This window comes from Arachis ipaensis, chromosome B3 (assembly GCF_059453495.1).
Source record: "Arachis ipaensis isolate K30076 ecotype BB chromosome B3, ASM5945349v1, whole genome shotgun sequence".
NCBI classification, from domain to species: Eukaryota; Viridiplantae; Streptophyta; class Magnoliopsida; order Fabales; family Fabaceae; genus Arachis; species Arachis ipaensis.
This window is the reverse complement of record NC_142438.1, coordinates 121,947,528-121,962,072: the sequence shown is the minus strand read 5'-3', so window position 1 is coordinate 121,962,072 and position 14,545 is coordinate 121,947,528. Positions and strand designations below refer to the sequence as shown.

Below are 14,545 nucleotides of genomic sequence, written 5' to 3'. Positions count from 1 at the left end.
TCATACACAGCCATTCCGACTCTCAACAAAACAGCACTTCCACATTCAAAATCATCAAATTCATGAAATCGGCATTTAAGCCATAAATCATTTTCTCAATTCATTTCACTTTGAAATCAAGTTTCAACTCTTTTCAGCCTTGGCTTTAAAGATCTCATTTCTCAAATTATCTCAGGCTCATAAGCCACTTTTACTCAAGAAAAATTCCCTTTTTAAAACAAGCCACTCTCGGCTTCCTCTTTCCAAAACTTCCAAAACCATGGAAAGTTAAAGATTCCTTTTGAAACATTCAAAATCACCCATCCAACAATGGGATCTTTGTAACAAAAGTTTCTCGGCAGAGTCCCAAGTCCTTAGGGGAGAATAGCATAACTCATTTCGCCAAATTCATTTAAAATCATTAAAACCTTGGCTTTCCGATTTGAGTAATAAAATAAGATCTAAGCCAAACCGAGTCACGTAATCATTTACTTCTTTCAAAGCCGTTTCCTTTACTTAGGCAAAACCAACTTCAACCCCCATGATAAATTCTAAAGCATTTCAACTGTTCAAAATTGCCTTAGTCTTGCAAGAATTCAGAATTCAAAGAGTACTTAAAACCTTTCTCAAAACATTTCAAAATGAAACTTGTCAATAGACATTCAGGTCCTTTCAAAATCATTAAAACTTCTTTAATTGAAATCCCCAAGTCAAATTCAAAGGCATAAACCCTTTTAACATTCAAACAGCTTTAAAACACAAGTTTCATCTAAATAACTTTCTCCTGAAAGAGATACAATGCCTTTCTTAAGAAGCAAGACTAAATCACAATTTCCTCTTTACTAACTCATTTCGAAAGCATGAATCATCCTTTTCTTGATAATTCAAATAAAATAGTAGAAGTCTTTAACTCATCATTTGCCAGACAACATTTAAATAAAGACTCAGATTTTTTTATAGAAATTTCGGCAGCACCTCCCCTAAAGCTTGGACTCTTGCCATCCGGTTCGGGTCCCAACTAAACCGTTTCTCATTCCTTTTCAACAGCTCAAAACCAGAAATCAATTCAAAAGCAAGCTAAATCCAACAGTCGCCTCAGTGGCATATCTCAAGGAAACCATTTCAAAAATCAACTCAATATCAACCGATTTAACTCATTTCTAAAGCTTTAAAGAATCGGTTCAGCAATAAATCATTTATCAAAACCAAATCAATTAAAGCAACCCAGGCTGAATTTCAAGAGTATTCTATCTTTCACATCATCAAAATAATTGACTCAATTTAAACCAATCCTCAACGGATTAAAATCATTTCAAATCTTTAAAGAATCAACTTCAAACATTACATTTCACAAGCCACACAACAATTCAGCCAAACCAACATCCATAGTCATTCGAGGCAATCAAATAATACATAAGGCAGATACAATCACCAAATACACTATATCTCACATCAGTACCCATATGTAATAATTCCAATAATAAACTATAGTTTTTAGAAAGCGCCCCTACCTCGACACGCGAAACTATAGCCCAAACACCTCACTGAGTCCTTTCCGCCTCAACCCGAATTGACGGCAACCAACAACTCAGTTCCACTTGCTTTCTCAGCAGCCACGACTCTAATCGCAACACATAGTGATCAGGACTCGACCCCACGTTATCAAAACTCATATTCATTAACTAAACACCACAGAATACTAACTCGAGGCTTTCCGAAACATAAATACTTACTGAACTAGCGAAACGAAGCAGCCGCGAACTCCGAGCACGACACGCAAGCATCGATATACAACCCTGTGACAAATAACGCTACAACGCCTTAGCCGAAATTATCAGAACAGCGACAAAAGGCTCCTCGAACCAAAACGCTTACCAAGACCGAGGGAGAATGGCTGAACCGAATAGCGACGGTCTCTGAACCGGTTCGGCGGCAGCCCGGCAGCCACCTCAAGCGGCAGCAGGGACCTGAACAACATGTAGCGACAATGAAATTCCAAGAAGCTCAATAGAAAAGGAGAACCAGCTTAAAAATCCTTACCGACAAAGCCTTCCGGTGACGACAGTGGTGTTTTCCAGCGGCAGAGGCTTACCGGCGCACCCCCATGAGCGGCGACAAGGCTCCCAACAGCAGCTGGGCGCAGTGGCAGGGACACCTCCGCAACGGTTCTCCTCCGGCGGGGCTCTCTCTCTTTTCCTCGCGACAACACCGGCGACGCTGGCGGCGAGCAGGCCAGCGACTGGGTGGCGTGACTCTTTCCCCCATCGCGGTCCTCTCCCTCGCCTCAGATCTGCTCTGCGACGGCGCAGGGACGGCGGCGCGGCTGGGCTGGGTGCAGCTTCAGTGGCGATGGCGAGGCAGAATGGTGACCCAGGCTTCACAGGCAGCGGCTGAAGGGCCCGGTTCCTTCCTCCATCGCGACCTTCTCTCTTGCCTGGGTTCTGACCCGCGACGGCGGCGGCTTCACGGGTAGCAATGGCAGCAAGGGGCTTCCTTCATGCCTGCGAGGATGACGGCGGCAGCTAGACGAGCCGGTGGCGGCGCGGCGGCGACGCTCTCCCCCTTCCCCTCTTCCTTCCTTCTCCGTGGATTCCTCACCCCACTCCCCCTTCTGTTTCATATTTCTTTCATAGTTTTGTATATGTGTTGCATTCTGTTGGAGAAAAGGGGGGAAGTGTATTGCTTGCTGCTGGGTGAGGGAAGCTGTGCGCGTTGATTGGGAAAGAGAGGCTGCAGATGTTGGGTTGTGGGGGAAACGTGCCGGGTTAGGGTTTTCAGGGTTAGGGTTTCATTTTCAAAAATTAGGATTAGGGTTACTTTTGTAATTTCAAATAAAAGTAAGGGTAATATAGTAATTGAAACCCAATTTAAATCCAACACTAATTATGTATAGAAAATACTATTTGCTCACCAATTTCACAAATTATTTTCAATAAAATATCCAAATCAAATAATTAGGAGTAATATAATTAAATCCTTTATTTTCAAAAGTAGCAGTATTAATATTAAAAATATTAGTTATTTAATTCAAATCATATAGAAATCCTTATTATTTCACAACTACCAACTTCATACTCTGAATATAGAAAATAATCCAATAATTGTGAAATTGGATAATAATCATAACTTATCTCAAAACCCATAAACCAAAACTTGCCTTAATTATCTTTAATAAAATGATTTTCGAAATTAAGGCTATAAATAACCGTATGATTTGAGATTTGATCATAATAAGACTTTTCAAAAGTTTTGGGATTTACATTACACATAATACATAAAATTATAGATATAGCATAGAAATTTTTGTACATAGTATAAAAATTTATTTAATATAGCACAACAATTTTTTTGCTATGCATCACTTTTTTTTGTATTGTACACCTAAATTTGTGTGCTTTGTATTAGAATTTTGTATCCAATATCTTTGTTAAACATATATAAAAGAAGAAGAAAAAGAAGATGGTGATAATGATGATAATCATAATGAAGGAGAATGAGAACAAAAAAAAGATAAAAAAAAGGTGGTAGTAGCAAGAACGACGATGATAACAATGATAATGACAAAGACGACGATAACGACAATGGTAGTAACAGTAACAACGACATTACAAAAAAAAAATAGGCCACAGAAAAAAGATAACGAAAGAGAAAAAAGAAGTGCGCAATGACTATATTGGTGATTTGTTTCAAAAAATTTTTGAACGACTAGCTTTATTAAATCTTTTATTAATCCCAACATATCTCGCTACTCACTCATAAGGGATTTTTTTCGTTTATAAAATAAAATAATTAATTATTTTTCCAAAAAAGATTTTCCAGCTATATTTTCATGGATATGATTTTTTTTTTTTGGAAATTAGAGCAAGTTCGCCGCACCCCCGCGCGAACTCTATGATGAGTTCGGCAGACTATATAAACTGGTGGGACTATTTTAGTTTGTCCCTTTCCTTCTTTATTCTCCCTTCCAAATTTTTTTATGTTACTCCTTTCTGTCTTTTCGACGTGTGGGCGATTTTCTCAGTTCCAGGTTAGTAACTAATAATCTATTTTTTTTATCTTAATTAGAATTATTTGATTTACTGTTTACATGTTAGATGAAATTGTTAGGCATAGATTGTTTGTTGGTTAGAATAACAGACTTACTGTTTACATGTTAGTTAGTTAGACATACTTTTAAGTGTTGTTATGTTAGGTAGCTTATTTTATGTCACCATTTTTTAGTTTAGTTACTGTTTATTGGCTATAAACATGTTAATGAATATAAGAAAGTATATTATTAGTTAATTTAGTCAGAGTTATTAGCTTGCGTTGTGGATTAGAAGGTAATCAGTGGAATAATTAATTAGGTTAACTTAGATAAGAAAGAAGCGTGAGCAATAAAATTTAGAGTTGAGTTAGTTATAAATTAATTAGTTACATGACGACGTCAGTTAAATAAGGTAAACTTAAAATTAGTAGGATTATAAGCTATTTTTCATTTAGTTTATTTTTTTAGTAATCTAGTATGTGATTTTATTTTAGTAGATTGTGTTTCGATAGAGCAGCAGTTATTGGGTTATGAACATGAGATGTATAGATTGGATCACGCTGAGCACCTTGTCGAGAGGCTTGATCGAGTGGTATGATTTTTTAACTTTTTATTTTATTTTATTGTATTGAATTAAAATTGAACTTGCTATTATATTTCTTCATGGTACCTTTTTTTTTCATTAATTTTGTTTTTCCGTTTTGGTAGGCGCCTCGGATCTTGCGCACCAGACGGTACCTCCAATGGTCACTCTCTACTATTTTGTACTCCGCAACCCTCCTTATGCTGTACTGCTTAACTGCCAACATGATTTCTTTCTTGTTCCCAAATTGTTGCCCAACCTCAAACTCGTTGCTTGGGTCTTCTTTAGGACCTCCTTGGGTAAACGACCAATCCGAAGTCATTGCATTGAGATTCAACCTCGTGAAATGATCCGGCCGATCATATGGTCGAGAAATGGCAGGCTGTGTCAAAGCGATCTGTGTGTCACCGTAGTAGTTCATCTCCTCTTTCTCCTCACCATCATCAAGGATTTCGGGTGGTTCTTCGTCAACGTCGTCTCCATCATCGGGGTTGACTTCATACTGCTCCATCATCGGATCTCTGATGGCAGAACCATCATGACTTTCAAGCCCGTCATCCATTAAGTCAACATTACGAACTTCAACATTAGATCCCTCCTGACTACCCTCGAGTGGCATATTTAGATCCACCATCGTCCTTCTGATAGTTCGTCTTACAACTCCACCCGTCGGACTATCATCGACAGTATCTGCAGATGATCCTCGGCCACCAAAGTCAACAAGAAACACGTATAATTCCAACAGATGAATATTGGTCCATCGGTTGTGCCACGACCTTATAAGCCGTACGTCCTCGTCGTCGTGCAACCGGTACCTAATTCAAAACAATAGAAATATCGCTCACAACGATGGTTTGATAAATATAGTAGTAACAGAGACAAAGACAACACAACTATAATATACCTTTTATAAAACAAATTGTCATCTAACTCGGTCGGATATTTGTAGTAAATTTTTTTCACCCTTTTAGATTTCTGCTATTCAACGGAATGCAATATTACATTCTTCAAAACTGTTAAACTGTTGACTTCCGCTGTCATATAGATAATTATCGGTTGACCCAATCTAAAGACAATTGAACCTTCTTCATCATCCACTATTTCACCATCGTAATGAATGGATAATAATGGATTTCCTGACATCGTAGCGACAATGTTAATAGTGAGAAAGAAAGTAAACAGAGAAATTGTAGCTACCTGATCTTTCTCTTTAATAGACCTACTTTTATTTCTGAACTCAACCGGAGTGCGGCGAACTTGCTCTAATCCCCAAAAAAATAATCGTATCCTTAAAAATAAAATTAAAAATTTTTTTTTCTAAAAAAGTAATTAATTATTTTATTTTATAAACGAAAAAAATCCCACTCATAAGTCATAAAGTGATATATATACAAAAATATCTAAGCCTAAGCCTAAACCATCAATAGTGTGAAGATAGTTAAAATAAAAAAAGATAAGTAATTAAAGAAACTTACCAAAAAAAATAATAATTAAAGAAAAGATAAGAAAGGGAATTGTAGTTAAAAAAAAGTAATAGCTAAAAGTTGAAAAAGATTTGGGAGAAAATAGTAGTCCAGATAGTTGGAGAGGAATATCCAACAATATCCCCCTCTCATTCTCTCTAGCTAGCTCCATCATCAACCCCCAACCCCATTATCAAAGACCCATATATGATATATCATATATCATATTACAATTATTTATTTCACAAATTCAACTTGGCTTTATTTCCTTATCGGACAACTCACTCCTAAACGCCACACTTCCTTTTTAATTATTCTGATTTCATTTCAAAATATTAATTCCTTAGTTACCAACGCATAACGCATTCTCCTTATTTCACACACACAAACCACCACGTACATAATAAAAAATTGATGACGACGACGATATTAGTCTTCGATGCATAACTTGAAACCGTCATCGCCAAATTCAGCTTCAATTTCATTCATCAGGTACCTTCCGTTTTCTCCTCCTCCTCCTCCTTCTTCTTCTTCTTCTTCTTCTTCTTCACTATTAGCTTCTTCTTCTTTTTTAATTATTTTTTATTCTTTATATCGTTTGACCTTTCTATTCAATTCAAATCCCTTATTTCTCTTTCGGTTGGTCTTTTACGACTACCAGATTTTGACCCATCAAACCCAACAAAGTTCTACTTCAGATCTGAACCCAAAGTTGGAATCTTTCTCCACTTCCAAACTCAAATGCTCAATTGGGTCTCCCATCGGTCTTGAAAAATTCAACCCGAAAAAAGAAAATCAGAAAAAAGGTCATGTCTGGGGCAGGACAAGCCATAGACATGGAGCACGTGGGTTTTCCGAAGGCGAAATCCACGGCGGCTCACGGCGGTTCCAACCCGGCAAAGAAACAGGGTCCGGTATCAATGGATCACGTGCTTCTGGCACTGCGCGAGACGAAGGAAGAGAGGGATCTTCGGATTCGGAGCCTCTTCAATTTCTTCGATGGCGCTAACAATGGTTACTTGGATTATGCGCAGATTGAGGCGGGTTTGTCGGCACTTCAGATACCGCCGGAGTACAAGTACGCCAAGGACCTCTTCAAGGTTTGCGATGCTGATAAGGATGGAAGGATCGATTACCATGATTTCAGGCGTTACATGGATGACAAGGAGTTGGAGCTTTATCGAATTTTCCAGGCCATTGATGTTGAGCACAATGGCTGCATTCTCCCTGAAGAGCTCTGGGATGCACTTGTTAAGGCTGGTACTTATTCTTAGCCTCTCATTTTGATTTTCTTACTTAAGTTTCTTATGCTCTCTCCTTATTAGTACTTTTGCTAGTGATGTAATTAAGTGTGTTCTTGTTGTTGCCTACTGTTGGTTACCGTTTTCCTTTTCTGGGTCTGGGCCAATGCAAGTTGACATTTTCATGACACTAAATTAAACTCTGCACTGTCTTTGAAAGCTTGTTTAGTACTGGAAGTTTAGAGTTGCTGTAATTGGATAGGTGGATTATGCGATTGTGACAACTGACAAGGAGTTTTTCTTTATTTTGTTTTTTGTTTTTGGGGGGGGGGGGGGGGGGGGTTATTTCTCACAAGGATTAATGTAGGAAAATGGTTGAGATTCTGAGGGAATGGATCACTCACTTGACCGGGCATGTGGGAAGTGTAGATATCTTCGCTGGTGAACCCTTATGAATTTGTCTTATTTTAGAGCGTAATCCTGTGTTGGTTATACAATATTTCTAATGAAGAAATTTGGCAATAATTTTAGGTTTGAATAGTGCTTGGGATTAATGGAGACTGGTTCACTTTTTCCATTGGAGAATCTACTAGGTCTTTATAATTTTTACAAGTTTCCAGGGTGGCATTCCTTTGTGCCTTTTGTGGGAGCATTTACCACCCTTTTGTTCTATTGTTCTCTCGTAGTGTTTATCATAAGCCTACGCAGCTTCCATGTTGCAGGTATTGAACTGGATGAGGAGGAGCTTGCTCGCTTTGTGGAGCATGTCGATAAGGATAATAATGGGATTATCACTTTTGAAGAATGGAGAGACTTTCTTCTACTTTATCCTCATGAAGCTACCATCGAAAACATATACCAGCATTGGGAAAGGGTTTGCCTTGTTGACATTGGAGAACAAGCAGTCATTCCCGAAGGCATTAGCAAGCACGTGCATAGGAGCAAATATTTCATTGCTGGGGGGATAGCGGGAGCTGCTTCTCGCACAGCAACTGCTCCTCTTGATCGCCTGAAGGTGGTCTTACAAATTGAGACTGGACGTGCTTCAATTATGCCTGCAATAATGAAGATATGGAAACAAGATGGTTGGCTAGGGTTTTTCAGAGGTAATGGATTGAATGTTGTGAAGGTAGCACCAGAAAGTGCCATCAAGTTCTATGCTTATGAGATGCTGAAAAATGTAATAAGTAACGGCAACGAGAACAAGTCAGATATTGGTACAGCTGGAAGACTTCTGGCAGGTGGTACTGCCGGTGCAATTGCACAGATGGCTATCTATCCCATGGATCTTGTCAAAACTAGGTTGCAGACTTGTGCTTCTGAAGGCGGAAGGGTTCCGAAGCTGGGAACACTTACAAGGGATATTTGGGTTCAAGAGGGACCTCGGGCTTTCTACAGAGGTCTTGTTCCATCCCTTCTTGGGATGATTCCTTATGCGGGCATTGATCTCACTGCTTATGACACCTTGAAAGAGATATCCAAGAGATATATTCTTGTTGATAGTGGTATGATATTACAGCTGCATTAACTTCTGAACTTGCAAATTATTATGCTTTGTTCTATATACCAGATGTAACTATTTAAATGATAATTTAAAGCTTTTTATTGTCTTTTCCCTTTCATAGAGCCTGGTCCTCTAGTACAACTGGGATGTGGGACAATTTCAGGAGCTCTTGGGGCTACTTGTGTCTATCCCTTGCAGGTTATTCGTACGAGGTATCAGTTTTCATTTTTGTTGTTGTTCGTTTTTATAACTTTGTGAAGAAAAACTGAAAGCAGGAAATAAAATAGAAAACAAGATTTATTGTTTTCATTTTTTCTTTGTATGCTCCTTGCTGACATTACATGATCATGCATCTCAGACTGCAGGCACAACGTTCCAACAGTTCCACAGCATACAAGGGAATGTCTGATGTATTTTGGAAAACCCTCAAGGATGAAGGCTTCCGAGGCTTCTACAAGGGACTTATTCCAAATCTCCTCAAAGTTGTGCCTGCTGCAAGCATTACTTATATGGTTTATGAAAGTATGAAGAAGAGTCTGGATCTTGAGTAGAGTTGTTAGTTATATTGCCTAGACAATTGAGCTAATATCAAAGTATTATAGGGAACCTTTAGATGGTTGATGGTGACGAAATTGATAAGAGATATACACTAATCCTTAGGCATTATTACATATATAGCCATTCTTGTGAGGATAATATTAAAACACGATTTTGTAGTCAGAAAGTTTTTCCCCATGCTTATCTGAACTAAGGCTTTGTTTGTTGCCTTATATGAGGTATGGCAATATGATCTTTTATTCTTATCATATAGTTTACTGTGGTATATGATTAGATAAAGTTATCAAATTATTCTTTTTTCAGATCAGAGGAAATGTAACAATGACATTTTTCTACTATACTTTGCCCAGAATACATTTTCCCACGGTAAAAAATGAAGATATGTTTATCCTTTCATCTGAGGAGTTCTTATGGTCTTGCCAGTGAATATTTGATTGGTCAGATTCGTTTCCATTGTAATGTATTTGGTTATGCAACTGTAAGTGCAACTTCATTTGTTGAAAAAAGGATACAAAGATAGAGACTACTAACACTTAACATTCTTAGATTTCATGCAAATAATAGCTTAGACTTCAAACCTCTAAATAAATATGAGTTTGGGATTCCGGTCTGGTGAACCAAGAATAATATAAAAAAGAAGCACTTATGACCGCACTTTATAATGCCATAACGAAACACTAACTGAACATTTTTATTTCCCAGTGTCACTATCTGAATTGTCTAATATCTACCCCTCATTGTTGGCTTTTAGTTTGTGTAAGTATTTGGTGCGCCCTGCATAATGAGTTAATTATTGTTTTCCCCATCACATCATATTGGGAGCGTGGTCAGCTGTATAGTATCATTATGTTCGGATTTACATGGACTTACAGATTAGTGATACATAATATGAACCATGCTTACTTACAAGTTATTAAAAACTATGCATTTAGGTAAAATTTTAAGTTTAAAAACCTTGTTCTATTTGGCATACCCTGGGCCTAAATTACGTTACAAAATATGGAACCATTAGAAAATAAAATAAAATAACAAACTTAATCATGGGCATGCCACGACAGATAAAAACAGATAAGCATGGATAATGAACCCAAGAAATAGATTACATCTTTTATTGATGGCTTACAACAAAAACAAAGGCAAATACCACAATCCCTATTCATAAAATCATTCACTACCTCCTATTGTTTCTGCTGCTTGCCTTCTTTGACACACACGTGAACAGATGTGGCTTCTAAGTCAAGCAAGCATATGCAAAGTGATTAGAGTTTAAAGAATGGGGAGAAAAGAGAAACATAAAACACCAAATAAAAGCCCCATACCAATCAACATTTCAAACATTGATTGTAGGGTGAAACTGCAGCAGAGTGGTGCAGCAGCTTCATGAGTTGAATCCGGAAGAAAGGCTTTGCCTTCCCTTAGCATCATCCTATGACTTGCCTTGTTCATACTTCTCTCTTCAAAAAGAGAGTAGCATCATGGTCAAACTGAAACTGCTCCAGTTATCCATCTTCATCTTCTTCATTTTCTTCTTTCTCCATATCCTTGAGGGTTGTAGCTATTAGCTTTGTGGACTAGATTGCACTTGGAATGAAGAAGGGCAATGGATGTCTCTCATATTCATGCATTTATATGCATTCTATAGCTTAGGCTTCCAGAATTTTGGGGCATGAAAAAAAGCAGACAAAAGATAACAGATCAGCAGCAATACATGATTATAAAATAGAAAGAATCACATTTAATTTTCCTCTCAAGGTCCTTGATGCTTATCACTGATAATTTAAGAATATTATTGTTCTTCTGCTTTGGACAAATTCTCAACAACATTTTTATCGAGGGTGGGAGAAAGAGAGGCCATTGAGCCACGTTACTCCATGTGTAGACTAGATAAGGTTGAGAAAACAAAGGTTGAAAAAAAGGAACGTCATTATCTATGTACAAAAAATCAATGATTTTTATAAAATATATATTCAAATATAAAATACATATTAAAAATTAATTAAATAATATCTATATTTATATATAAATTCATAATAATTAATTTGCAAAATGGTATAGTAATAAAAAGGTTGTTAAAAGCAGTTATTATAAAACAAGGAAGTTGACAAGTGTAAAGATAGAAGATGGGGGTAGATATGCACTAGGCCTTTTATATATGGGGAACAATGGGTTGGCACCGTCCAATTGGTAGGACCAAATGCTTTCTAAACTTCCCAATTTGCACTAATTCTTTATTAGTGGGATTGGTAAAATCTTCAAGTTAGTGCATGATATTTAAATTGTGTATGGTTGTACTTAAAGTGAAAATCGCAGAGTTATGGATGAGTTTAATATACGATGCAAAATAAATTCATCATACATTTCTTAAGAAAGCATTGCCAATACTAAACTTTTCTTCAAGAGTACGACAACTAGCATAAGGATTAAAAGATTAATTTGACTTCTATTACTGGAATCTCACATTCTATCATGATTACTAAGAGAGGAATAGCAATTAAGGGTACTATTCATCATAAACATAATAATATACCTTATGTGGTCAGCTCCATCTCCTTGACTCCTTGTTGGTATGCTTTTTAACTTTAAAGCTTTGTTTTGTTTTGCTTCTCTCTTGTGCTTACCGCAAATGCTTTGCTTTTCTGATTATTATAGGTTATTATATGATATTGGAACAAATGAAGAAAGCCTCCACCAAGTGCCATGACTAGGCTTTGCTTGTCTCCACTATATATAGAAAACACACTGCCACTTTGGTGATGTTTTTTTTTTTTTTTTTTTTGGACGAACACTTTGGCGATGTCTTCACTACATTTTCCTTTAAAATTTTATTAGCAAGTAGCAATACTTTGGTTAACCCAACAAAGTACAAACTATGTGTGCTATCTTCTGTGATAAGTAATGTATGATTCTTCAATCTAAAGTTGTGTTTGGAAGGAAGGCTTGGACTGAAATTAGAAAATAGAAATTAAGTTAAATTAAATTTTTGTATTGTATTTAGTGTGAAATATACTAAATTGAATTATATATCAGTATCATATATATTTAAGATAAGTGAGTCACTCATATAAAGATATTAAAAACATTTTTTTTAAACATATTTTTTAATAATTAAAATTTAACACATATAACCGATTAAACTATATTATTTTTATTAAAATTTGACCGGACAAATCATTTTAGCCAAAAAATTAATAAATTAAATTTTGAATCGGTCTAAAATTAATATTGTTCATACCCTGCCCCAAAATGTAAGCCAAACCCAAATTAAGACAAGAGGTCCAATCTAAAAGGATGGTCTTCACTTACTATCCGACTTCCACTAAGAATTCGGAATCCACGCCAACTATACAGTCAACACTTATCCAAGTAAGTAACTGCCTCCTTAAATCTCTCACCCACTTCTAGAAGAGAGATCTCAACAACCTTAAGATAAAGGGACGGTTATCCACCATCAGAAGTGGAACTACCTCAACGGTGGTTATTGGATCCTCTCTATAAATACACTGTCTCACTCAGGTAAACCTAGGTCCAATATTCTAAGCCTGCTTACCCCCTTGCTAACTTAGACATCAGAGTGTCTTTGCAGGTACCACCCCCATTCTTTTACATACACAACTCAGACGGTGGCTCCCAGACATAAATCAAGTCGGAGACCACCCTCCTCTAGCGCTTGGACCTCAGAAATCAGCCCAACCACCATCCGGTTCTAGGTAAGCCACAGAACATTGGCGCTGTTGTCGGGGACCTGGAAGATCAACCCACAATGGCAGACGACCAACAAGAAGATGGACACACCGCATCGGAGTCTGAACAAGAGCATTAGGATGCGGTCAACAACGATAGAGCAATAATATCCCTACAAGGAACGGAGGGACAGCATGGTGAAGGCCCCTCCAATACCCAGGGATAAAAAAGGATCTTCTCTGAAGTTCATCAGCTCGGAAAAGATGGGCAGCCTCACTCTGCTGACCTAATGGGACTATTACATGGTCACCAAGATCGATTAGAGCAGCTCGAACAGGAGCTGGAACGACAGCGTGAAGCGGAAGGAAGCTTAAGGAGAGAAGTCGAGCGACGAAGAGAGCTTGAGGAAAAGCTCTCAAAGCTGGAATCCAATCTCCGAAATAAGGATTTCCGCAGAGATCGAGAAGACACCCCGTTAGGGGAAGAGGACCCAAACATCGAAGAAATCATGAGGGCTAAAGTTTCCAGAAACTTTAAGAGACCCGACATGGACCTGTATGACGGGACAACTGACCCGAAGCACTACCTCAGTAATTTCAAGAGTCGAATGTACTTAGCCGACGCGTCGGACGCCACTCGCTGTAAGGCTTTTCCGACAACTCTAACAAAGGCGGCCATGAAGTGGTTCGATGGCCTTCCCCAAGATTGGTAACCAGCTTCGATGATCTCTCGCGCAAGTTCCTAGCGCGATTTTCAATTCAAAAAGACAAAGTCAAGCACGCTCCCAGCCTGCTAAGAGTAAAATAGGAGGTTGGAGAACCCCTAAGAGGCTACATGGAAAGGTTCAATGAAGCGTGCTTAAAAATCCAAGATTTACCTACTGAAGCAGTAATAATAGGTCTCGTTAATGGACTCCGAGAAGGACCCTTCTCCTAGTCCATCTCAAAGAGACACCCGACTTCCTTGAGCGATACACAAGAACGAGCTGAAAAGTACATCAATATGGAAGAAAACGCCAGGTTACGAGAGCCTAACTGGCGACTAGGGCATCCCAACCAACCAAAAGAAAAGGAGAGGGAGCCCAAAAAAAAGAGGAAGAAATCGGGTTCGAAAGGCCCAGAAGATATCATTCCTACACTCCCCTACGAGTTTTCCTGGTAGACGTTTACAGGAAAATCTGTCATACTGAAAAGCTACCTCCCCCGCGACCAATCAAGAACAAAAAGGGAGGAAGCCGCAATGAATATTGTGAGTACCATAAGTTGTATGGACACTCCACTAATGATTGCTACAACCTGAAAAATGTGATAGAAAAACTGGTTAGAGAAGGTCGGTTAGACATATATCTCATGGAAAGGTCAGACAATCATGGGAAGAGAAAAAGAGATGATGAAGGTCACGGACGAAGAAGTCCACCCCACAAACCCTCCAAACGACACATACGTATGGTATCATGAGGCTTTGCAGGAGGAGGGGTGACCAAGTCATCTCGAAAAAGGCACTTGAAAG

At 38.1% G+C, this 14,545-nt stretch overlaps 1 protein-coding gene across 2 annotated transcripts; it reads left to right on the top strand.

Moving 5' to 3' along the window:
• Positions 1–6,281: 6,281 nt before the first annotated feature.
• On the top strand, positions 6,282–9,751 carry APC3 (Mitochondrial substrate carrier family protein). 2 transcript variants are annotated; one of them, XR_015907349.1, is made up of 6 exons: positions 6,293–6,544; positions 6,714–7,312; positions 8,016–8,798; positions 8,919–9,009; positions 9,156–9,573; positions 9,659–9,751. XR_015907349.1 is itself a non-coding variant. In XM_016334162.3 (5 exons), the coding sequence occupies exons 2-5, from the start codon at positions 6,862–6,864 to the stop codon at positions 9,346–9,348; spliced, it is 1,518 nt and encodes a 505-aa protein (XP_016189648.1). In that variant the 5' UTR covers positions 6,282–6,544; positions 6,714–6,861; the 3' UTR covers positions 9,349–9,662. The 2 variants fall into 2 exon arrangements, 1 of the variants encoding a protein (XP_016189648.1); XM_016334162.3 differs by having other exon boundaries at positions 6,282–6,544; positions 9,156–9,662.
• The last annotated feature ends 4,794 nt before the right edge of the window (positions 9,752–14,545 follow it).

Coding starts and splice junctions, on each gene's coding strand:
- APC3 (XM_016334162.3), top strand. CDS start 6,862: ATGTCTGGGGCAGGACAAGCCATAGACATGGAGCACGTGGGTTTTCCG. Junction 8,799..8,918: donor ATATATTCTTGTTGATAGTG/GTATGATATTAC, acceptor TCCCTTTCATAG/AGCCTGGTCCTCTAGTACAA. Junction 9,010..9,155: donor TTGCAGGTTATTCGTACGAG/GTATCAGTTTTC, acceptor CATGCATCTCAG/ACTGCAGGCACAACGTTCCA.